Source organism: Ranitomeya imitator, chromosome 5 (genome assembly GCF_032444005.1).
Source record: "Ranitomeya imitator isolate aRanImi1 chromosome 5, aRanImi1.pri, whole genome shotgun sequence".
Taxonomy (NCBI): Eukaryota; Metazoa; Chordata; class Amphibia; order Anura; family Dendrobatidae; genus Ranitomeya; species Ranitomeya imitator.
The window spans coordinates 638,421,259-638,445,185 of record NC_091286.1 but is presented as its reverse complement, the minus strand read 5'-3'; the positions used below and the strand labels follow the sequence as shown (position 1 = coordinate 638,445,185).

The 23,927-nt window shown below is 41.3% G+C and overlaps 1 protein-coding gene across 1 annotated transcript in view; it reads right to left on the bottom strand.

Moving 5' to 3' along the window:
- The window catches only part of VSNL1 (visinin like 1), a 188,665-nt gene that overhangs the window by 80,687 nt on the left and 84,051 nt on the right, over positions 1-23,927 (bottom strand). The window contains exon 2 of the mRNA XM_069728120.1: positions 11,548-11,716. Coding sequence (XP_069584221.1) covers positions 11,548-11,709 — 162 coding nt within the window. The 5' untranslated portion in view covers positions 11,710-11,716. The remainder of the gene's footprint in view (positions 1-11,547; positions 11,717-23,927) is intronic.

Here is a 23,927-nt window from a genome sequence, read left to right as displayed (position 1 = left end):
GTACCACATCACAAAGCGTTATTGTGCCCTAATCTGGAATATTCATCCAGTTCTGGGCACCTGTTCGTAGAAAGAAGGCTGTGAAGTCAGAGTCGGTGTCCATTTTGGCGGAGTCGGAGTCCGTGTTAATTGACCCGACTGCTAAAATATATAATAAGTTGGGTAAAGTATGTGATGTACATTTTTTTATAAGAATTTGGGAAAGTTATGAAATGTCCTATAAAGGTCTGTTCTGCTCTTGATCTAAAGATCTGGGCTTTTAGTTGAGATTAGTGATGCGCAAACGTTATCTGAGCATGCTCGGGTGCTAACCGAGTGACTTCGGCGTGCTCAAATAATATGTTCGAGTCCCCATGGCTGTTCGACAGCCACAACACATGGAGGGATTGCCTGTTTGTTAGGTAATCCCTGCATTTGTTGTGGCTGTTGAACAGCCGTGACACATGCAGCCGCGGGGACGCCAACATATTATTAGAGCACGCCGAAGACACTTGGTTAGCACCCGAGCATGCCCCGATAACACCTTATCCCAGCACGTTCGCTCATCACTAGTTGAGGTGAATCTGAGCTGCACTTTATGTACGTACACGCTCAGTACTCAGGCAGTGCTGTGGAGTCCGAGACGTGGAGTCGGGACTTAGAAATTGAGATTACCGACCCCACAGCCCTGAGAACGGATGGCTTGGAGTTAGAAAAGGTACAAAGAAGAGCCACAAAACTGATAAGGGACACAGAGGATCTAAGTTATGAGGAAAGAATAAAATAGTTACATTTAGTTATAGGACCTGGCTAAAATGCAGATTATATAAACTGCCCGTACAAAAATTAGGGTGAAAAGCTGTTCCATGTAAATTGCTCTTGAAGCACAGTGGGGTTCTCCTTCCATCTGGAAAAAGGTTCAATCTCCATTGACAAGAAAGCATTTTTAATAGTGATTTTTCGGGTTTTCCTGAGCACGCTTGGGTGGTCTCCGAGTATTTGTCAGTGCTCGGAGATTTAGTTTTTGTTGACTCAGCTGAATGATTTATAGCTACTAGCCAGCCTGAGTACATGTGGGGGTTGCCTGGTTGCTAGGGAATCCCCACATGTACTCAGCCTAGGTAGCAGCTGTAAATCATGCAGCTGGGTCAACAAAAACTAAATTTCTGAGCAGTCACAAATACTCGGAGACTACCCGAGCATACTCGGGAAAACCCGAGCAACGAGTATACTCGCTCATCACTAATTTTTAACCATGAGAAATATTAATCTGTGGTATCTCAGGAACTGGTGACAGTGTGAATAGTTTACAGCATTAATCAATGTTTAAATGATTTCACAGAAGAAAATGCCATAAATAGGTTTGTAAATGTGTGACATTTTGATTGAACCTGTCTGATTACCGCTTGGGATCAGACCTCTAGACCAATAACTAGTAGATCTGCATTGGGTGCATTCAGACATCCGTACAACGTACAAATCGGTCAAAGATTGGAACACAATGTATGGATGGTTTCTTCCCTTTTGCTCTACTTGGCTACATCATCCTTGAACAATGATAACTTCTTAAAAAAAATTTTAGGGTGAATTTCATATTTTTCTGAATTAACTATTCAATTTCGATAAAAATTGGAAAACACGCCAAAAAATTAAATCAGCCCTAAGCATTTCCAAAATGTTAGTGCCATCCACTGGTTTCTTGGAGGCATATAATCCGTTCAATGTAGAATGTCTGACCTTTCGGCTGCTTGTAGTCCTCCTGTTCGTTGTGTCATTTGTCGTTAGCCGGTGTTATACCAGACAGAATACAAAAGCTACATGGTTTACTCTACACCTGCAGTAAAATACACCAATGTTCTCCCAAAATATGATAAAATATTCATAGAAATCATTTTGCTTACTGGATTGTTACGTAGAGAAGAGCAAAAAGTGAGTTTCAGCCCAAAACATTCACTTTTGTATTTAGCCAACAATCCTTGTTGTGTTCAACTAATCATTCATTAAGTCTAAACAGAGTTTAAAGGGGTTATCCATGGAAAAATAGATTAGCTGTATATAACTTACTAATATAATTCTATTAAACCAGAGGTCCTTCTGGTGGCCGCTCTATCCTTGGTCATGGCAGCTTATTTTCTGGTCTGGTGATCAACACAAGACAATGTTTCATTTGACGGTACGTGGCCATAGCAGAAAGGGGACTGCTGACAATGTGTTTTAATAGCTAAACCATCCTTATTGTCTCAAGGGGCTGGCTCATCTTTGAAAATAAGAATCCATCCAGCCCCATCTATACACAGGAAATACTGACCTGTGCCTGTGTCGAGCAAAGGACCAGAAATAAAACTGCTCGGACTCAGTATGGAACGACTACGATAGGATCAAGACGTGGCCTAATAACACTACAGCCGAAGTCAGGCGGCCACATATATCGAACCATGACCGGAACGCAGTGCACAGACTGGTCGCCGGTTCTCCCATCCCAACCGGGACACATTGCATTTCTATGTAGATGTCACACATGGGTCGGGAGAGATGCCGGTCAATCTGTTCCTATCTTGGTCCAATTTATACAGCCATGTGACTGTGCCCTAACAGTAATTTTTAAGATTTACTATTTACTAATTCATAATATTTTTTTACCCTGGAAAAACCCTTTTGAAAAACAAAACAAGGAAAAGTCCTCCTGTTGGTCCCCCCCTTTCCTGCTTCCTCAAATTATTGATGGGTTTTGTCCACCATTTTCCTTTTTGCACTATTTAATATTTGCAACACTGGTGGAAAAAAAAGACAAGGTGAGTGACTCTGCTGCATTTGACATCTGTGCCCCTGATGAAGAGGTAAGAATTCAATGAAACAATCTACAATGTGAGTCGAGTCTTCATGTTCTTGTTTTCAATAACGATGCACTGACCGTGTAACATTCATTTCTACCAAACTCAGAGAGTGCTCCACTGTCCCCATTTTATTTTTTTCTAAATTCAATGCGAGTAAACTGGTGGATGTTCACAGTTATGTTTTGGCTTATGCTTCCCTCCATTATTTCCACAAAAACACAAGATTACGGTGGGGAAAAAAAGCATTTAGTCAGCCACCAATTGTGCAAGTTCTCCCACTTAAAAAGATGACAGCGGCCTGTAATTGACATCATAGGTAGACCACAGCTATGAGAGTCAAAATGAGAAAACAAATCCAGAAAATGACCTTGTCTGATTTGGCAAGATTTATTTTGCAAATTATGGTGGAAAATAAGTATTTGGTTACCTAAACCTAAAAACATGCAAGATTTCTGGCTCTCACACACCTGTAACTTCTTTAAGAGGCTCCTCTGTCCTCCACTCATTACCTGTAGTAATGACACCTGTTTGAACTTGTTATCAGTATAAAAGACACCTGTCCCCAAACGGGGGGACCTAGTGAATAACCTGAATAGAGCTGGGACCACCAAAACAAAGGCTACCATCAGTAACACACTACGCCATCAGGGACTCAGATCCTGCAGTGTCAGACGTGTTCCATGCTTAAGCCAGTACATGTTTGTTAGAGATCATTTGGATTATCCAGAAGAGTATTGTGAGAATGTTATATGGTTTGATGAAACCAAAGTAGAACTGTTTAGTGGAAACAAAACTTTGTTTTGTTTGGAGGAGACAAAATGCTGAGTTGAATCCAAAGAACATCATACCTACTGTGAAGCATGGGGGTGTCATCATCATGCTTTGGGGCTGTTTCTCTGCAAAGGGACCAGGGTGACTGATCCGTGTACATGAAAGAATGAAGGGGGCCATATATCGTGAGATTTTGAGCGCAAACCTCCTTCCATCAGCAAGGGCACTGAAGACGAAACATGGATGTGTATTTCAGCATGATAATGATCTCAAGCACACCGCCAGGGCAACGAAGGAGTGGCTTCGTAAGAAGTATATGAAGGTCCTGGAGTGGCATAGCCAGTCTCCTGATCTCAACCAATAGAAATCCTTTGGAGGGAGTTGAAAGTCCATGTTGACCAGCGACAGGCTCGAAACATCACTGCTCTAGAGGAGATCTGCTTGGAGGAATTGGCCAACATACCACCAACAGTGTGTGCTAACCTTGTGAAGACTTATAGAAAACGTTTGACCTCTGTCATTGCCAACAAAGGATATCTAACAAAATATTGAGATGAACTTTTGTTAATGACCAAATGCTTATTTTTCAACATAATTTGCAAAATAAATGTTGCCAAATCAGACAAGGTGATTTTCTGGATTTGTTTTCTCATTTTGACCCTCATAGTTGTGGTCTACCTATGATGCCAATAACAGGCCTCTCTCATCTTTTTAAGTGGGAGAACTTGCACAATTGGTGCTGACTAAATACTTTTTTCCCCGCTGTATATTGGCTAATAACCTTAGAATAAAGGTGTAGGTGCGAAAGAAACAGACTGTGCTACTACTATCGGGTTCCTTGATGGGTTGGTCTCTCATTCCGAATTTTAAATGAGTGGTAAGAACTTGGGCATGTATCCGCTCTCCTAAGAACCTACAAAATATGCGAGGAATCAAGCATTATGGAAGGGACGTGGTGTTGTACACCAGCCACCCAAAAGGTGTAGTTTGCCATGGTGCCCTTTTCCTGTACGCACAACCGTACTGCCCAGTACATGCTCCATTCATCATAATTCATATAACAATATTACCGTATATACTCGAGTTTAAGCCGAGATTTTCAGCCCAAATTTTTGGGCTGAAAGTGCCCCTCTCGGCTTATACTCGAGTCACGGTGGGTGGCAGGGTCGGCGGGTGAGGGGGAGAGGGCGCTGAGGCACACTTACCTAGTCCCGGCGATCCTGGCGCTCCCCCTGCCGTCCCACGGTCTTCGGGAGCTGCAGTTCTTCCCCTCTTCAGCGGTCACGTGGGACCGCTCATTAGAAAAATGAATATGGACTCCACTCCCATAGGGGTGGAGCCGCATATTCATTTCTCTAATCAGCGGTAACGGTGACCGCTGATAGAGGAAGAGGCTGCGGCACCGAAGACCAGCTGTCCGGGAGAAGGAGTGGGACGCCGGGAGCAGGTAAGTATTACATATTCACCTATCCCCAGTCCACACGCCGGGCGTCGCTCCATCTTCCCGGCGCCGCACTGTCTTCCCGGCGTCGCTCCGCTCTGACTGTGCAGGTCAGAGTGCGCGATGACGCATATAGTGTGCGCGCCGCCCTCTGCCTGATCAGTCAGTGCGGAGAGACGCCGGGACCGGACACCGGGAGCTGCAAGCAAGAGAGGGGAGTATGGCTTTTTTTTTTTTATTGCAGCAGCAGCAGCAGCAGCAATGGCAGAGCTTTCTATGGTACATCAATGGGGCAATAATGAACGTGCAGAGCACTATATGGCACAGCTATGGGGCAATAATGAACGGTGCAGAGCACTATATGGCACAGCTATGGGGCAATAATGAACGGTGCAGAGCACTATATGGCACAGCTATGGGGCAATAATGAATGGTGCAGAGCACTATATGGCACAGCTATGGGGCAATAATGAACGGTGCAGAGCACTATATGGTACAGCTATGGGACAAAAATGAACGGTGCAGAGCACTATATGGCACAGCTATGGGGCAATAATGAACGGTGCAGAGCACTATATGGCACAGCTATGGGGCAATAATGAACGGTGCAGAGCACTATATGGCACAGCTATGGGGCAATAATGAACGGTGCAGAGCACTATATGGCACAGCTATGAGGCAATAATGAACGGTGCAGAGCACTATATGGCACAGCTATGGGGCAATAATGAAAGGTGCAGAGCACTATATGGCACAGCTATGGGGCAATAATGAACGGTGCAGAGCACTATATGGCACAGCTATGAGACAAAAATGAACGGTGCAGAGCATTGTATATGGGGCACAGCTTTATATGGAGCATCTATGGGGCAATAATGAACTGTATGGAGCGTTATATGGGGCTCCTGATTCAATATGGATATTCAAAAACACTTAACCTACTGATGTTTCAATTAATTTTACTTTTATTGGTATCTATTTTTATTTTTGACATTAACCGGTAGCTGCTCCATTTTCCACCCTAGGCTTATAATCGAGTCACTGAGTTTTCCCAGTTTTTTGTGGCAAAATTAGGGGGTCGGCTTATACTCGGGTCGGCTTATACACGAGTATATACGGTAATTTACCAGCGGAAACAGACCGGAATCTTTGGTGGTCGGGTGAAATAAGAGCCTTCACCTTCAAAGCTTTATTTGATTTTTTTAAAATAAAGGACGGAAAGTGGTCAGACGTCTGAAGTGGAGTAAGAAAAACACCACAACGTCCTTGGAATGAAGTCATGGTTGTCAAAGACATAAGTAATGTGCAAAAGGCAGAAAAATAACAAATTACCAAAATGTATTCCGATTACAAAAAAAAAAAACAGCTAGTGATATGCTCACAGACCAACTGGTACGGAAGATTTTTCTTAGATACACAGTAAATTTTGATTGATTACATTTCATTTATGGTCTTTTTTTGAACCCATTATATGATCTATACTATTATAGCTGTATAAATTAGTATGTTTGTTTTCATTTTCAGCATTTTTTTAAATCAGGTTTTTAAAGCCACGTTCTTTTAGGAGATGGTTTTCTCAACCTGTTGGAGCGTCAGCTTCCTTATGCTTCTAAAGATCCCCATATAAATCAGACTAATGTTGGCTGAACCCATCGATATCGATGGGTTGGGCCAACGGTCTACTGTGCATGAGTCAAGCTAGCCAACTGATAGTCAGGGAAGATGTTGATCAAGCATGTCCGATTTCGAACTGCCAATTACATTGTTCATCCCGAGATAAGCAGAGATGTCTGTTGGCGACTTTCTAATATAGATCACAGGAGCACTAAAGTGTATGGGAGAGTCTACTTAGAAGACCGCCGGCTGAACGATCAGCCAAATCATTGTTCAGCTAACAGCCGTCTAATGTGTATGGCCGGCTTAGCTCTCTACAAGCTGCAGTGTAACATGAACGACTCTCTTCTATTATAAAATGTTATATCAAATATTTATTATGTCTTTGATTTGTGAATGACTTACACAATGGAGAATGCAGGATACAGGACCCACAGAACCTGGAACAGGCATTTACGTAATTGACTAATACCATTTCAGTAATGAGGAAGCAGTGAGTTGCTTAGGAGGGGAAGGGGAAATCAAAATACTGAGCAAGAAAATGAAGAGCAGAGCTGTAGTTATCTAGTCCTGGCATACAGAGCTTAATGGGCCACTCGGTTCCTGAAACGTGGAGATAACTAGGGAAAAATGGGTATATAAATCCTTCCATTCTGGAAATCAGTGCAGGGTCCAAACCAATAGGAGCAGAATTCAACGGCCGAATGGCAGGGGCCATGCACACTCCAATAATTGACTGCGAGAGTGACAATGATGACAGAGAGCGACATCGGCCTATCTTCAGCAGTACTATAGACTTTGAATAACGAAGAAGGCACATATACAGTTTGTCCACTACTCTTGGCAATAGTCTTCAGATAAGTGCACCGTTGTGCTGATTTGTGAGGGTCGGCAGCCAGAAGACGTTGAATGGAGCAGCCAGTCACACATGCGTGACCATCCTCTCCATTCAAGTTCTCTTAGCCACAGTCTTAGCGTATGTGCACACAACGTCTTATACTGTATACACTGACGGAATCACTTAGTTTTTACTTTTTTTGTAGGCTTTGGGACAGCTTTGCTTTTTTTTTCAGTAACTATATATAAAGTAGTGAACGACTTCCAAGCGTATGTCGCCTTTTAGGCATTTCACGATTTTCAAATCCTAAAAACAGTTTAAAGAAGCTGATAAGGATTGAACATGTGCACCGCAAGTCATTTTGACATTGATGTGCATTATTAAATTCTCTTAAAGGCTTTGTTAAGTGGGCGTGGTTTCGACCGTGGGGTTTTGGATGCATTAATGTCATCCTAAACATGTGTTCACCCGGTGTGAACACATTTAATAGGGATCCATTCAGGATCCAAAAGAGGTGGATCTTTCTAGTGAGCGGAGCAAAGTGATCCAGATTACCAAAGAGAGCCAGACTGCCCATCATTACAGTGTAACTAGACCCCTTAGAAGAACCAATAGATTCACAAGTCACTTATTTTTGCTCTTAATGGGGGTCCTATCAGTGGGATCCACATTGATCTTGCAATTATCATCTATGCAGGGAATGGGTAAAAATTTTGGTAGACTGGAATACCGCTTTAAAAGTAACTACCGTATTTATACAGAGCTACAAAAAAGCTATTAAGGGGGTTGAAGTAATGCAAATTGAAATGCGTTATCTGCAGTGCAAAGTGCGGGCAGTACTCCGGAGGTAACTGGATAACCCGCACCTTAAAATATCCATAATGATTTATTCTGTGGTGAGATCCATGGATCCATCTGTGCGTCTATGAATAGATATGGCAGATGTTCAGAATTACAGAACAGCCACTAAGAGCCCATTTGTAAATTACCGCTTGATAGCTATGGAGTTGCCTAAGACTGGTTTGTCATCACTCATCGTGAGAAATAGCTGTGGACACCATCGGAATGCAGAACCCCTGCCAAAATATCGCCCACGAGAAGACAAAACACTTAAAGTGACACTTCGTTTACTTACTAATGTATCTACCTACATTCAAAAGAAAAATACAATATATAGTCCCCCTATAATGAGACTTGTACAGGAGATTTTTTAGTTTAATTAATAATTTTATCAGGGTAATCCCGGTTTCGCAAGACGTTTCTCAATGTTATGTACTATTAAATAGCAGTGGTTCTTATGAATGGCCTAGTCGGCCAGCTTAATGAGTAACGATCATTTTATTTAACATTACAATGATCTATAAAACACATGAGTATGAGTAACTTCTGTTATATTTGGGTTTTTGTGAAAAATCACAAGGTCTTCATAATCAATATACCTTTAACATTGCAGGTCTGTAAATTTTTTTCTAATCTCCCGAGACAACTCTCTGCCTAACTTTCTTTGGTCCATGTTCAGTGTGATGCACACCATGATACCAAACAGCACAGTGACTACTTTTCACTCTTCAAATACACAGACTGATTACAAGTTTGTAGACAGCTATGATGCCAAGTACAGGGCAAACCTTAATTTAACATGTCCCTATGGTCAAATTATCTTCAATCCTTTCTATCATCATTTTTGTCCCGAACACTTTCATTTTTTTTTGTTTGTTTGTTTGTTTTTTTAAATAATTTTTCTGTTGAACCACAATTGAAAAGCAATGTCTGATTTATATTAGTTGATATTCAGTAAATTTAAATAGAAAATTACTTTTGTCCGTTTCATTGACCATTTTGGTTTTTTCTTTACCTTTAGGGATAACAACAGTTTTGCCTATGTGTATAGCTTACATTTAACTTTTTTCTTTATCTAGCCAATCTCAGGAAGACCACTTCCATTTAAAAAAACGAAGGCAGCTTCACACCCGCCAATTAGTTATATTAAGTTATAGTTTAGATATATATATCTACTTTCCAGGCACATATTTTACCCCACAACTACCCTAAAATGAAAGACCATCCACGTAACCCATGGACTTGCCAGGTCCACAGAGCAGAAGACCTAGTTACAGAGTGGCTCAATATTTTGGCACATAATGGAGAACCCCTCTCTATGAAGGCCACGTAACCAAATAGAGCAGTTTAAAGCTACAACTACATGACTTCTGGCTGATGTAAAGCCATGTCTGTGTGTTAGATGGCTACAGTGTGAATGCACAGCTACACATTGCACTTATACCAACATACGTTCCAGCTCCTTTATTTGGTTTTGCTTTATTTTTTTGTACTTTGTAAAAACAGGGGAATGGTTTTTGGGCTGAGCACTTTGTCTATATAGCTTCTCATGGGCAGGTGTCTGAACACTCATGCCCTGGTTCTGCTCTGCCACCATGTACATTGAGGTCTGCCGATACATGATGAGGTATAATACTAGAGATGGGACTGTTATGATTGGGTACAGCTTGTCGGTGGGATGGCTCTTATGCTTTTTTAATCAAAACTGTGTCAACTAGGTACCTATGTTATTTACGGTACATGTACTATTACTATTTATTCACTTTCTACAGGGTATTTTCAATTTTTGTTTTTATCTTAGGTTTTGTATCTTATATGGCCATAGTAGGAATGTGTACCTACACATTGCACTTATACCAACATATGTTCCGGCTAATTTCTTTGGTTTTGATGTAAAATCATGTCTGTCTGTTTACTTTACTGTTTTGCTACGAGGGAGAAAACGGTGTGACAATTATAAGATTTCCGACATGGATGAGAAACATTGTGAAAATTAGATTTTACGCCAAACAAAAGTTGCAATGGAGCCCTAGACTTACTGAGGTTTTGCAGTGACAGAAAACCATGACTGTTCTTTTCCAAAAACAGCACTAAACAGGTCCAGCGGCTGCCTCTTGTAACATAGCTCAATTCAACTGAAGTGATCAGCGTTGAGGATATGTTCACAGTACATTTTTCCTAGACATTACTTGAGCAGGTCCGTTCAAAAAACACCTAATATATCACTCAAAAAACATTTGAAACATTCTTACTGATCATTGCCGTACAAAAACAACTTGTTGTTCATATGTTCGGGCTTTTGAGTATCTTTTATTTGCTTCCAAAAGCAGTTAGGTTTCCAAAAATGCCAAGCAGTTGAAAAAAGTGAGCCGACCATGCTTCAGGAGTTTTCTGCTAGGAATATGCTCCATACCTTACAATAGATGTAAATGTTTGTTTTTTTAACTTTTTTTTTTAATTGTTTCGGCATCAAAAAAGGGTCCAAAAACTTACCCAAAAATTATGAAAAAAGCCTGCCAAAACGTCTACAGAAAACACCAAGAAAAATGTGAGGGTCACGATAAAAACAAAATGGTGTTTTCTAAAGTGCTTGGAAGCCTGAAATAACCTCATGTGAACATACCCCAATACCGCGCAAAACCTGAAAACAGCTATGAGACCGTTTTTGAAAAAAGCAGCCTTGTTTTTTTTTTTCCTTTCCTCGACAGCTCCTTTTAAAAATATAAAACTGTATTACATGGACACAAGATAAATAATCTAGATCAGAGGTCTCAAACTGCATTCCTCGAGGGCCGCAAACAGGTCATGTTTTCAGGATCTCCTTGTATTCCACAGGTGGTAATTTAATCACCTGCACAGATAATGATTCCAGCACCTTGTGCAATGCTAAGGAAATCTTGAAAACACGCATGGTTTGAGGCCCTCGAGGAATGCAGTTTGAGACCCCTGATCTAGATAATGTCAATTTGATTGATCAAGCGTGTGAACATTTTATCTTACTAAAATGAGAAATTTGTACAAAACATCTTCAATGTTCTACTTCTAGAAGAAGAATGACGTTCAAGTAGAAGATGAAGTATGTCGACAGTTGTATACAAAGCTCCTTGAGGATCTTAAAAGCCACTTGTTTGGTATCAGATGATTTAGATCCAAAAGTGTCTCAAGTAGATGACTGGTCCATCTCTGGTGGGAAAATCAGGAAATGTGACTCAGACATAGAAGTAACTTACCTTTACGTAGAGTTGCTGAAACTCATCAAGGTTGAGTCTTCCACTTGGGCAGTCCTTAAGAAAACCTTTATACCATTGTTTCAGTTCATGTTCATTAAACTCTGTGCTCTTCACCAGATCTTCCATCACCTCAGGGGCAAGTTTGCTGTTTTGTTTACCCATTTTGGCTCTAAGAAGAAAAATTTGGATCAGTTACTTCAATTTCACAACTACATAACTAAACATTTTACAACATTTTATACGTAGAATTTTAATGCTTTCTACCTCTAGTGTAGTCATCTTTAGATACCTTCAATTCATTGTGTAAACCAAATAAAAATTATTAGGAACACCTATACCAGCCCCCTTCTCTTCAATGGTTGTTGACTCGGTCAGCCAGCCCCCTTCACACATAGCACTGATGACATCAACACAGAAAACTGTGTGCCAAACATCTGCCATAACTGGGGCTGCTGCATCCAGGAACCATGTGATATCTGAAGATTTGTCAAGTTCAATGGAGACACAAGAAATTTCCTACTGGAACGTACACCTAGCTTCTTCTAAGACTCTATGATTTTCTTTTTTCACCATAGATATTGACGGCACATCCACAAGGTATATTTCCTAAACGTCTGATAGAAATGTCAAAGTGAAGGTTCCCTAACAGGTAATGGAAACTGAATGGACAGGTGGCCGCACGTGTGGACAACTACCGGAGGTCAAGAAGAACAGGTAGGGATACGGTTGCATAGGCCTAAATCACTGATAAAGAGATTATTTTGGATAAAGTATATTCTGTATAATTTGAGTTAATTTTTGAAGCCCATGTAAAATGAATTCATGTCTGTGGGATGGTCTGAAGGGTATCCTATGGGATGGATTATTATTATTATTTTTTTATTTAAGGGGCCTTTTATTTATACTTATTGATGCTTCCATCATTTTATCAGAAATAATAGCACAGTCTACCCATGACAAGCAGACACTCCTGACATCATGTTCAGGGTCATCTCCATAGACAAGAGCCAGTGGTGGACTCATCCACGAAATTCACACCTCTATCCAATTAATGTTAATTGAGATTACGCAATTAGCCAAGATTGGATCATGGAACCAGTAAAGGGAACTTATCAATAGGTTTGGGACCACTAAACCGAAAGTAAGTTATGTCCGACAGTTCAATGTCAAAATGGGATGATTCAGTATTAGATTCTGGAGGAGGAAAGACCATCACTACTGCTCTTGAAGTGTACGGGCTTGAGGAAAGGACCGCAGTCCTGAGGTAATGTAGGCAGAAAACCTCAGCACCGAAATGCTGATGGAGAACGAAGATCTTTTTGGAATAAGTGAACACTTACTATCAATGACATTTGTACTGTAGTGGAGCCAGGTATGAGGCCAATGCGGCTCAGTGGGGCCTGTGGTTTTGGCCCACACACAGCGCAATCTACCTAATACCGGGCTCCTTTACAATACAAATGTCCTTGATAAAGACTGTTGTTGGTTGAAATGTTGGACCTTTTTTTACGGGTTCAAAGTAAAATATTCACTTATTGTATCAAGATCTTCATTCTCCATCATCATTTCGGTGCTGAGGCGTTTTACCTACTGATCCAGTATTGAGTAGTAAAACGACTTGGACCATCTGCATCTGTACTCTACACCTCCCTTCACGGCACATGCTAGACTCAATTCCCGTTCAATCCAAAAACAGACGACATTGATACAGCTAAACCTCAGTCACATAAAATCATGATGATGGGTTGGTGGCTCCAAACTTTAAGCCCCACTCTAGTGATTTTTCTTTGCAAGATTGTTAGCAATCATGTGTGTGTTATGAAGGCAGCAAAATACAGAACAGTCGGCATTTTCTCCTGGTTTCAGCGGCGCTACAGGTCCACTGCAGGACCAAGTGACTGCATCTGTTAATTACACAGTGGTTTCTGTGTGGAGTGGAGGCCACTTTTGGAATTTTCTCAATGCAAATCTGTCAGATTAAGAACGAGGCTGAATTTTATGTAGAGTAGCCGCCGCTCTACACGATGAGTCGGCAGGTTACAGATGGGGTCATGGACCGGAATGCCGGTGAAACTGCGAGGACACTCAAATGTACTACCGGGGAGAAGAATCAAATGTATTATCAGTTCAAAGTTTTTGTTCCGAAAAAAAGAGGAATACAAATGAAAAAATAAAAATTCTATGATGAGAGGCGGCTTACGTGACTTTCTCAGGAAACAGCCTTAAGAAGAGTCAGTCCGACCTGCCCGCCTGTCGCCAGAGAAAACAGCTCACTCCGACAATCAGTATTTGTGCCTCCAATAAACAATAAATCTCTGCAGCCTAACACAATGCCGCATTATGCAGCTCACAATAAAATAATAAATCTCTTTGCCATGATTTTCAAGGATATAAATACGCTGAAAATAAATCTTCAAACAATCTCAGTCCCATGGCTGCCTGACCTGAAACACTTGTGGAAAACCTGATACATTAATTATGAATACAGCACTTTCCTAAAGGGATATTCTACATGCCCGAGAAAAAAACCCTCTCATTATATATTCCATTCTATCTAGTGAAATAAAGGGAGCTGAAATTAAGATTTTACTTTTTCAGAAATGAGTGATTTCTATATTGCTATTCTACTTTTGACCACTAAAAAATACAAATCCCGGTCCATAAAATAATTTAAAACGCCTGCTGTAAAAACTAGTCCTAGAGGTGTTTGCTACGAGTCTTCAGGGGCATGTACAGTGTGAATTCAAGCCTTAGTGGGCGTGCTATCAGGAGATTAGGCAGGACCAGTCTGCAAGCAGCAGACACCTTGGACTACTGGGCTAGTCCTATTCAAAAGAATATGCAGAGAAATAATAATGCAAATGGTTGCATGAAATCATCATTAAAATACAAATGTAGACATTTAATTCGTTAATAGGTGTTGATCCTGTTGTCGGGTTCCCTTCAAATAGACAATAAACAAAAAAATACACAAAGCCACAGAAGAAGCAACTAGCGAAACGTGCATAGAGTGTACAATTCGCAGCTTTTGCTCGCCTTATACTTAGGTTTTTCCAGTTCTTATTATCTCAATGGGTTTCGCCTGTTTTTTTTTGTATTTTATGGCCAAGTCGGCTCTTTGATTCAATATAGGGATCTTTGTCGATAAGTCACTTTAAACCATGGACAGACCCTGTATACAGGGGGTGGCAGCATTGAGCTTTTATAGGAAGTGATGTCTTTGCATTTGGATTTTGTGACGTTCACTGTAGTTTGGCTGTCAGTATGAATTATGGTGGCAACTGATTTGTTAATAGACCCTCGGTTTTCAGCGGCGTTCCTGCCCTCTTTTGGCCCCATGACTTCACAAATAAAAGTTCAAGTGGCGTTCGGAAGCTACATTTTTAATGTAGGTCTATGGAGCCTGGGTCTGAGCCTCATAGACTTGTACTGGGAGAGTAGCTATCACTCCAATCAGTAGACCATGTATGAGATTGCAAAGCTGAAGAGCGGCCATGTGGGCCAAGTAAATAACCAGAACGGTGCTGGACAATAGAGAAAAAGTCGGTGAGTATTTTAATACATTCTCATTAAAAAATTACACCTTTTTTCTAGCGTTTAGGATCACAGTGTGGAGGCATTTTGATGGTAACTGAAGGACCACAAATTTTTTGGTATTTTGGGCTAAAAAATTATTTGACTAGGGAATACTAGACTAAAAAAAAAGTTGTTTCTGAAACAGTTGGGCAGCTTTTATTAATCAAGTGTCCCGGTTTTTGATCGGTCTATGCATGCCCTCTCCATATGCCCACATTGTTCTAGTAAAGTCCTAGAAGAGGCAATTGATCACAGATCACCACGTTCTTGGGCACAGGAAAATGGCAACGGCAACCGCCTTCTTTCTGTAGAAAAGGCAAGACCATGAAAGTACCGGCAACACTGTGAACACACTCGGGAACTGTGGCACCATTGTGCAGAGGATGCGGAGACAAAAAACAAGGAGAAAAGAAGCCACTAAACAAATGTTCGCACACCACCTGGTATATATCAAAAAAGGAACAACTTTATTGGGTAACACAACAATAAAAACATTTAAAATCAATACAACGAAACTCCCCCCGTCAGGTCCATGAAGCTCCCAAATACCTGTATATATGCTGCATAAGACATATAGATGTGAAACAGGCTGAGTACGACCTAAAGTGTCATATAATGTCACGTAACACAATGCGATCAAAAACCGGGTATCCAAAAAGGGGTCTGAGTCTACATGACCCTAAGGAAATGAGCTGGGAGGGAGGGCGAAACAGAAACACACTCCCTGCCCCTATGTGTGAAAGCCCCTAAAAAGCCAAAATGACTCAAGGGTCCGGCGTGCCAATACCTGGAACATGTGATAGTGCCGCACTCACTCTGTAGGATGTGAGCAGGGATAACAATACCAGGGCACACGCAGCGAAAGACCCCTAGGACCCCGTAAAAGATCAAACCACAGCCATATAGTCACCTGATTAGAGACAACAAGCACGCAGCCACATAAGGAGCAGGACCGACGCGAGGGAGGACCCAACGCGTGTCGCGGTTGCACAGACCGCTTCGTCAGGGGAAGTGCTTACCCTGGGAAGAGTATGTTCTTAAATGCTGGTGCCGGTGATCAGACCGCGCCGCACGTGTGCGCCGCCGAGGACCGGAGGTGACGTGTCCGGGACTGGGATGCCACCCGCGCCTGCGCAGAGAGGGATGAGGGTTGAGAATGGGCAGACGTCTCTGCCCACACAGTTCCAATGCACACGCGCCGGAGGTGATCAGCGGTGCGCATCGCAACTAATGAGGATGGAACCCAGGTTATAGTAAGGGGGAGGAACCCTGGATCTGTAGTCACGGGTAAAGGGGGTGACCCTTATAGGAAACCCATTATACTAAGTGCGCCAAGCAGGATAAACAAATGGGAACACCTAACCCGCACGCCATCACTGTATAAGGAAGAAATATGATGATTAAGCATATGAAAAATACAACAATGCTGCACACCATTCTAGACGCCCGAACAAAACACACACATTAAAGATAGTATATTTACAGGATGCTATGGCCACTTGCCGCACACTTTTTGCTCCATCATGGTGGCAGCTGTGCCAATACCAGGATAGTGGGCCTGGAGAAGATTAGATCTTCAGGCAGAGGTGGATCTCTGCACAAGCGCCTCCTCCAAGTTGAGTCACGGTGGATCTATTCACTTAATTCCACAGCACCTCATGGCATCAATGAGGATTTGCATTTTACGGGCTTTCTGGGCTGAAGTGGTTATTTGGATCACAGCTCTTCAGGACATTATTCTGGTCAATTGGCCAGGGAACCCATCTGATTGCTTCTTGGACCCAAACGTCATCGCAGGTGGCACTAAAAGAGGGGGGTTTCTAGCTGAGGACTTGTGTTCTGATGGACTATGAGGCCCTTATGGTCTATGACTTTTTTCTTGGGTATGGGATCTTGAATCATGGCTATGGTCTGTCTTTGGTCACGTGATATAGTGGCCATAGCATCCTGTAAATATACTATCTTTAATGTGTGTGTTTTGTTCGGGCGTCTAGAATGGTGTGCAGCATTGTTGTATTTTTCATATGCTTAATCATCATATTTCTTCCTTATACAGTGATGGCGTGCGGGTTAGGTGTTCCCATTTGTTTATCCTGCTTGGCGCACTTAGTATAATGGGTTTCCTATAAGGGTCACCCCCTTTACCCGTGACTACAGATCCAGGGTTCCTCCCCCTTACTATAACCTGGGTTCCATCCTCATTAGTTGCGATGCGCACTGCTGATCACCTCCGGCGCGTGTGCATTGGAACTGTGTGGGCAGAGACGTCTGCCCATTCTCAACCCTCATCCCTCTCTGCGCAGGCGCGGGCGGCATCCCAGTCCCGGACACGTCACTTCCGGTCCTTGGCGGCGCACACGTGCGGCGCGTCTGATCACCGGCACCAGCATTTAAGGACATACTCTTCCCAGGGTAAGCACTTCCCCTGACGAAGCGGTCTGTGCAACCGCGACACGCGTTGGGTCCTCCCTCGCGTCGGTCCTGCTCCTTATGTGGCTGCGTGCTTGTTGTCTCTAATCAGGTGACTATATGGCTGTGGTTTGATCTTTTACGGGGTCCTAGGGGTCTTTCGCTGCGTGTGCCCTGGTATTGTTATCCCTGCTCACATCCTACAGAGTGAGTGCGGCACTATCACATGTTCCAGGTATTGGCACGCCGGACCCTTGAGTCATTTTGGCTTTTTAGGGGCTTTCACACATAGGGGCAGGGAGTGTGTTTCTGTTTCGCCCTCCCTCCCAGCTCATTTCCTTAGGGTCATGTGGACTCAGACCCCTTTTTGGATACCCGGTTTTTGATCGCATTGTGTTACGTGACATTATATGACACTTTAGGTCGTACTCAGCCTGTTTCACATCTATATGTCTTATGCAGCATATATACAGGTATTTGGGAGCTTCATGGACCTGACGGGGGGAGTTTCGTTGTATTGATTTTAAATGTTTTTATTGTTGTGTTACCCAATAAAGTTGTTCCTTTTTTGATATATACCAGGTGGTGTGCGAACATTTGTTTAGTGGCTTCTTTTCTCCTTGTTTTTTGTGACCACATTCAAGCCACTGGTTCAGCACCCCCATTCTTCCAGTATTGACCTATATTAGGGAGTGCGCCAGCTGTTACGTTTTGTTTCGAGGATGCGGAGACATTCACAATGAGGACTTTTTGGCAAAGGATATCACCGGCTGGCAAGATCCGAAGGTCAATAAGATTTGGCCCCAGAAGAACAGGTTGGAGAAGTCCTGCTCTTGATAAAGGAAACAATATCATTGATACGTGATACTTTTACACTATTAACTGTGCTCCCAAAGTAATAAAAACATACTCAGGCCAAGGAATGAGGACTAATGAATCCCTCCGTCATTTACCCTGACCGGACGGCTACCTTGTGTCAGAGGTGCCCTATAATGTACTGACACAGAACAAGAGCATAATACTCCCCAGACTCAAACATCAAACTGTATTATTTTTCATACTGCTTGTAACATCTCTCGTATCATCCATTTACTCGCTGGATATCCTCTTTAAGCCTGAAATCATTTCTACATTGGCCATCAGCCAATCCTGACTTCTGCTAGTCTCCACTGGCACGAGGACTGATGGAAGCGCTTACACCTTCAGAGCCGCGTCAATGGGATTGTTCTAATTAACCACAATTTCATTACAGAAATAAGTTATTATCGCTATTCTATCTGATGATGTAATCATCCATACCCAAGAAAAGAGGAAAGATTGTGGCGATTATTTATTAGCACAGACACAGCTAGTAAGGTGGTGATGGGTTCCAGCAACTACGGGGTCATCTCCACTCAGAAGGGGCAGTGAGTGATAACTGTGGACGATGCGAGATTGGAAGTGGCTCCATTCTAAGTGTAATAATGGTTATTGCTGACTTGTGAATTATCGCATCGCTGCAGCATTACTTTTTTCACTATCACTGTATTGTGATACCATGTGTTCAGTATACCAGAATGCCTGAAACAGCACTGTGTATTATCCATGTATACTGTGACATCCCCATGTGCATTCTCCTATACTGTGACATCACCATGTGCCTTCCTGCTATACTGTGACTTCAGTGTTTATTATCCCCGAAGACTGATATGACTGTGTATACTAGCTTTATATTGTGTGATCAGGTTTATTATATCTGTACCATGACATAACTGTGTCTATTATCCCTCTACAGTGACATTCCTTTGTGCATTATCCCTGTACCGAGACATCACTGTGTGTATTATTCCCATACTATAACATCACTGCGTTTATTATCTCTGTACTGTGACATCACTGTTTATTACTAGTGATGAGCGAGTATACTCCTCATTTCGGGTGCTCGGAGATTTAGTTTATGTCGACGTAGCTGCATGATTTGCGGCTGCTAGACAGCTTGAATACATGTGAGGAATGCCTGTTTGTTAAGCAACAATCACATGTACTCAAGCTGTCTAGCAGCCGCAAATCATAAAGCTACGTCGACATAAACTAAATCTCCGAGCACGTCAAAATACTCGGAGACCACCTGAGCATGCTTGGAGAAACCCGAGTAACGAGCATATGCGCTCATCACTATTTATTATCTCTGTACTGTGACATCACTGTGTTTATTATCCCTGTACTGTGACATCACTGTGTTTATTATCCCTGTACTATGACATCACTGTGTTTATTATCTCTGTACTGTGACATCTGTGTTTATTATCCCTGTACTGTGACATCACTGTGTTTATTATCTCTGTACTGTGACATCACTGTGTTTATTATCCCTGTACTGTGACATCACTGTGTTTATTATCTCTGTACTGTGACATCTCTGTGTTTATTATCTCTATACTGTGACATCACAGTGTTTATTATCCCTGTACTGTGACATCACGGTTTATTATCCCTGTACTGTGAAATCTCTGTGTTTATTATCCCTGTACTGTGAAATCTCTGTGTTTATTATCCTTGTACTGTGACATCACTGTGTTTATTATTCCTGTACTGTGACATCACTGTGTTTATTATTCCTGTACTGTGACATCACTGTGTTTATTATCCTTGTACTGTGACATCACTGTTTATTATCCCTGTACTATGACATCACTGTGTTTATTATCCCTGTACTGTGACATCTCTGTGTTTATTATTCCGGTACTGTGACATCACTGTTTATTATCTCTGTACTGTGACATCACTGTGTTTATTATCCCGGTACTGTGACATCACTGTTTTTATTATCCCTATACTGTGACATCACTGTGTTTATTATCCCTGTACTGTGACATCACTGTGTTTATTATCCCTGTACTGTGATATCACTGTGTTTATTATTCCTGTACTGTGACATCACTGTGTTTATTATCCCTATACTGTGACATCACTGTGTTTATTATCCCTGTACTGTGACATCACTGTGTTTATTATCCCTGTACTGTGACATCACTGTGTTTATTATCCTTGTACTGTGACATCACTGTGTTTATCATCTCTGTACTGCGACATCACTGTGTTTATTATCTCTGTACTGTGACATCACTGTGTTTATTATCCCTGTACTGTGACATCACTGTGTTTAACTCTGTACTGTGACATCACTGTGTTTATTATCCCTCTACTGTGACATCACTGTGTTTATTATCCCTGTACTGTGACATCTGTGTTTATTATCCCTGTACTGTGACATCACTGTGTTTATTATCTCTGTACTGTGACATCACTGTGTTTATTATCCCTGTACTGTGACATCACTGTGTTTATTATCTCTGTACTGTGACATCATTGTGTTTATTATCTCTGTACTGTGACATCACTGTGTTTATTATCCCTCTACTGTGACATCACTGTGTTTATTATCTCTGTACTGTGACATCACTGTGTTTATTATCCCTGTACTGTGACATCACTGTGTTTATTATCCCTGTACTGTGACATCACTGTGTTTATTATCTCTGTACTGTGACATCTGTGTTTATTATCCCTGTACTGTGACATCACTGTGTTTATTATCTCTGTACTGTGACATCACTGTGTTTATTATCCCTGTACTGTGACATCACTGTGTTTATTATCTCTGTACTGTGACATCTCTGTGTTTATTATCTCTATACTGTGACATCACAGTGTTTATTATCCCTGTACTGTGACATCACGGTTTATTATCCCTGTACTGTGAAATCTCTGTGTTTATTATCCCTGTACTGTGAAATCTCTGTGTTTATTATCCTTGTACTGTGACATCACTGTGTTTATTATTCCTGTACTGTGACATCACTGTGTTTATTATTCCTGTACTGTGACATCACTGTGTTTATTATCCTTGTACTGTGACATCACTGTTTATTATCCCTGTACTATGACATCACTGTGTTTATTATCCCTGTACTGTGACATCTCTGTGTTTATTATTCCGGTACTGTGACATCACTGTTTATTATCTCTGTACTGTGACATCACTGTGTTTATTATCCCGGTACTGTGACATCACTGTTTTTATTATCCCTATACTGTGACATCACTGTGTTTATTATCCCTGTACTGTGACATCACTGTGTTTATTATCCCTGTACTGTGATATCACTGTGTTTATTATTCCTGTACTGTGACATCACTGTGTTTATTATCCCTATACTGTGACATCACTGTGTTTATTATCCCTGTACTGTGACATCACTGTGTTTATTATCCCTGTACTGTGACATCACTGTGTTTATTATCCTTGTACTGTGACATCACTGTGTTTATTATCTCTGTACTGCGACATCACTGTGTTTATTATCTCTGTACTGTGACATCACTGTGTTTATTATCCCTCTACTGTGACATCACTGTGTTTAACTCTGTACTGTGACATCACTGTGTTTATTATCCCTCTACTGTGACATCACTGTGTTTATTATCCCTGTACTGTGACATCACTGTGTTTATTATCTCTGTACTGTGACATCATTGTGTTTATTATCTCTGTACTGTGACATCACTGTGTTTATTATCCCTCTACTGTGACATCACTGTGTTTATTATCTCTGTACTGTGACATCACTGTGTTTATTATCCCTGTACTGTGACATCACTGTGTTTATTATCTCTGTACTGTGACTTCTGTGTTTATTATTCCTGTACTGTGACATCACTGTTTATTATCTCTGCACTGTGACATCATTGTGTTTATTATCCCTGTACTGTGACATCACTGTGTTTATTATCCCTGTGCTGTGACATCACTGTGTTTATTATCTCTGTACTGCGACATCACTGTGTTTATTATCTCTGTACTGTGACATCACTGTGTTTATTATCCCTGTACTGTGACATCACTGTGTTTAACTCTGTACTGTGACATCACTGTGTTTATTATCCCTCTACTGTGACATCACTGTGTTTATTATCCCTGTACTGTGACATCTGTGTTTATTATCCCTGTACTGTGACATCACTGTGTTTATTATCTCTGTACTGTGACATCACTGTGTTTATTATCCCTGTACTGTGACATCACTGTGTTTATTATCTCTGTACTGTGACATCATTGTGTTTATTATCTCTGTACTGTGACATCACTGTGTTTATTATCCCTCTACTGTGACATCACTGTGTTTATTATCTCTGTACTGTGACATCACTGTGTTTATTATCCCTGTACTGTGACATCACTGTGTTTATTATCTCTGTACTGTGACTTCTGTGTTTATTATCCCTGTACTGTGACATCACTGTGTTTATTATCTCTGTACTGTGACATCACTGTGTTTATTATCCCTGTACTGTGACATCACTGTTTATTATCTCTGTACTGTGACATCTCTGTGTTTATTATCTCTATACTGTGACATCACAGTGTTTATTATCCCTGTACTGTGACATCACTGTGTTTATTATCTCTGTACTGTGACATCACGGTTTATTATCCCTGTACTGTGAAATCTCTGTGTTTATTATCCCTGTACTGTGAAATCTCTGTGTTTATTATCCTTGTACTGTGACATCACTGTGTTTATTATTCCTGTACTGTGACATCACTGTGTTTATTATTCCTGTACTGTGACATCACTGTGTTTATTATCCTTGTACTGTGACATCACTGTTTATTATCCCTGTACTATGACATCACTGTGTTTATTATCCCTGTACTGTGACATCTCTGTGTTTATTATTCCGGTACTGTGACATCACTGTTTATTATCTCTGTACTGTGACATCACTGTGTTTATTATCCCGGTACTGTGACATCACTGTGTTTATTATCCCTGTACTGTGACATCACTGTGTTTATTATCCCTGTACTGTGACATCACTGTGTTTATTATCCCTGTACTGTGACATCACTGTGTTTATTATCCCTGTACTGTGACATCACTGTGTTTATTATCCCGGTACTGTGACATCACTGTGTTTATTATCCCGGTACTGTGACATCATTGTGTTTATTATCCCTGTACTGTGACATCACTGTGTTTATTATCCCTGTACTGTGACATCACTGTGTTTATTATCTCTGTACTGTGACATCATTGTGTTTATTATCTCTGTACTGTGACATCACGGTTTATTATCCCTGTACTGTGAAATCTCTGTGTTTATTATCCCTGTACTGTGAAATCTCTGTGTTTATTATCCATGTACTGTGACATCACTGTGTTTATTATTCCTGTACTGTGACATCACTGTTTATTATCTCTGCACTGTGACATCATTGTGTTTTTTTATCCCTGTACTCTGACATCACTGTGTTTATTATCCCTGTGCTGTGACATCACTGTGTTTATTATCTCTGTACTGTGACATCACTGTGTTTATTATCCTTGTACTCTGACATCACTGTGTTTATT